Source organism: Octodon degus, unplaced genomic scaffold (genome assembly GCF_000260255.1).
Source record: "Octodon degus isolate 3935 unplaced genomic scaffold, OctDeg1.0 scaffold00180, whole genome shotgun sequence".
Lineage (NCBI taxonomy): Eukaryota > Metazoa > Chordata > Mammalia > Rodentia > Octodontidae > Octodon > Octodon degus.
The window spans coordinates 1,657,526-1,660,379 of NW_004524756.1; the positions used below are offsets into that span (position 1 = coordinate 1,657,526).

Below are 2,854 nucleotides of genomic sequence, written 5' to 3' on the forward strand. Positions count from 1 at the left end.
GGGGATATTTTTTAAAAATCTAAATAAAACAGCTAGGAGCAGGCTTTCCTTTCTGGGTACCTGCTGCAGGCCAGAGCCCTTCTGTGTGATGGGGGTGATGCCAGACCCTCCACCCCCTCTAACGCACTCTAGCCCTGGGCACCCTGATTGTGCAGCTTCATCTCAGACACCAGCCCTCTGCATTTCCAAGCCTCGTAGCCACTGTCAGGAGGAATTACAGAATGTGAAGCCCTGCACATCTGTATGGTCATTGTTTCTGCTCTCCTATGTCCTGTGCTAACAGACTTGAGTACTAGATTTTTCTGAATGGACTTCATGAATCCTCAGCAGCCAAGAGCAGCTGTTTTTATTTCCAGGTGAGCTGTTCTACTGTTAGGGCCCCATGAAACCCAACGGAGGGGCCCAGGTCAATTCAGTTTTCTGAGAGGCTGGGTATGTATTAAAAATACAATGCCAGATTGGTTATAAAAATTATGGTACATGTTGTTTTTCTTTGCATTTTAATTTTGGGGTTTTGTTTTGTTTTTTGCCTTTTTGAGACAGCATCTCACTATGCAGTTCAGGCTGGCCTTAAGCTCACTTTGTATCCCAGGTTGATCTCAAACTTGAAACAGTGCTCCTGCTTTTCAGCCTCTGAAGTGCTGGGATTACAGGCATGCACCATCATGCCCAGTGCTGTGTTGTGTTTTTTAAGACAGGGTTTCACTCTGTAGTTCTATATAGTAGACTAGACCTGAACTCACCAAGGCTAGCCCAGGCTAGCCTTGAACTGACAGCAATCCTCCTGCCTCAGCCTCCCAAGTGTTAGGATTACAGATGCACACCATCATACCAGATTAATGGTCCATTTGAATACTTGCTGTTAACAATAAACACTATCATTTATAAATAACTTCCCAGTCACCCTACTGGTAGGTCTTTTTTTCTTTGTTTTGCCTTGTTTTGTTAGCTCAGGCTGGCTTTGAACTTAGTGTATAACCCAGGCTGGCCTTGATCTCCTGCCCAGCCTTCAAGTGCTGGGATGACAGGCATGCACACCACACTCAGCATCTTGTTTTTCAAGTAACCTTCAGTCAGGTCATACTATTGCTTTTTTTTTTTTTTTTTTTTTTTAGCTCAGCCTGGTCTTGAACTTGATTCTCCTGCCTCAGCGTCCTGAGTGCTGGGATTACAGGTGTGCACCACTAGGCCCGGCATATTGTTACTCTTCGTGACTAACCCTGGCTTACCTGAGACATCTTTATTAGGATCTAGCAGTACACCATCTTGAAAGATTTTTGTAAACTTTTTATTATGAGAGCGTTGAGATGCACATGCAGACCTTCGTGTCCCCACATGACAGTATCTTTTATAACTCTAATGCAGTATCAGAGCCAGGAAAGCCTCCCTGATTCAACCCATTGATCTTATTCAGATTCCTCCAGTTTTGTGTCACATTTGCATGAATGTTTATACTTAATTCCTTGCAGTTGTATGAAGGCTAAACTCAGGTACGAGTATTTACCCCACTGTCAAAGATTTGGGACAGTCTCATCTCCACAGCCGCATCTGCGCTGCTCTTGTATAATCCCACACCCTTTCCTCCTGTCGTCCCTTTCCTTTCTCCTACACCTGCCAATCTGTTCTCTATTTCTGTCATGTCGAGCGCATTCCATAAACAGAAGCGCAGGTCTGACGCCTTCTAAGCTGAGCCACTCTCATTCAGCGCAATTACCTGGAGATGCCCTGAAACAGCAGCCCCATCTTGAGCTCTTTCCTTTTTGTTGCTTAGTAGCATTTCACCTTCCACACGTCCTGCAGAAGCAGTGGGTCTGCCATCCATCAACTGCAGACCATTCACTGTAGGCACCGCTGGCTTACTGTGCCTCCCTTGCAGACCTGCTAGCCGATTCTAGTTCTTTAGCTGTTACAAATGAAGCCACTATGGAAATGTGTGTACAGATCTTCATGTGACCCTGGATTTACATCTCTCTAGGATAAATGCTGAAAGACATTTGTCAGTGCCTGCCACGGTATTATGAGTCTATTGTTTTGCTTTGGTTTTAGTACTGAGGATTGAACTCAGGACCTTGCACTTGCCAGGCAGGCACCCAAGCCACTGAGTTCTCTCTCTGGCCTGGTATTTGGATTCTAGCTAAATTTATTTTTTTCTTCTGTCTTCACTTATAATCCATGCTTTCAGTTGTCTTTGATGCCTAGTTGCACATGTTTCTATCCTTGTTTAAGTGCATTACTTAATGGTAGAAGTTTCCTTTTTTCTTTTGTATTTTAGGGAAGGGTCTACAGGGTGTTCAGGGTCTCATAGTGTTTGAACTCCTAGTGATCTGCCTGTTTACAGCCTCCCAAGAGCTCGGATTACAGGCACATGCCACCTCTCCCAGTCTCAATTGCTGTCTCAGTGCGCCCCAGGGGCAGGGCCATTGGGATCGAACCTCTAGCCCCTGCCCCTGCTTGCAGGCACTTTACTCCGCTGAGCTATTTGGCTGGCCATGGCAGAGGTTTCTAAAGAGGAAGTGAAAAAGTTAAGTGCTGTGTCTGTATTTCTGTGCTTTGCCGCACTAGAGTTGTAGTGGAAACTTATAGTGATGACTACGTGGGAAATGCTATATAATTTTGAACATGCTGTAATGCAAGTTAGAGCTCAAGCAACAAACACTTGTGGGTTTTTTTCAGGCTTTTAAGACAGTCACATCAGAGCAAGCCAAGAAGACAGAACATGTAACGCCTTTCAAAGAAGAAACAAAAACAGCATTACAGCCACTGCAAGGTAAACTTTTTTTTTTCTTTTTTTTTTTTTCCAGAACCGGGGATTGAACTCAGGCCCTTGTGCTTGCCAGGCAAACACTTATTCTAC

The 2,854-nt window shown here is 44.6% G+C and overlaps 1 protein-coding gene across 1 annotated transcript in view; it reads left to right on the forward strand.

Moving 5' to 3' along the window:
* Positions 1-97: 97 nt before the first annotated feature.
* Mgarp (mitochondria localized glutamic acid rich protein) overlaps positions 98-2,854 on the forward strand; it is a 14,534-nt gene continuing 11,777 nt past the window's right edge. The window contains exons 1-2 of the mRNA XM_023703799.1: positions 98-241; positions 2,674-2,767. Of these exons, the coding sequence (XP_023559567.1) occupies positions 98-241; positions 2,674-2,767 (238 nt within the window). The remainder of the gene's footprint in view (positions 242-2,673; positions 2,768-2,854) is intronic.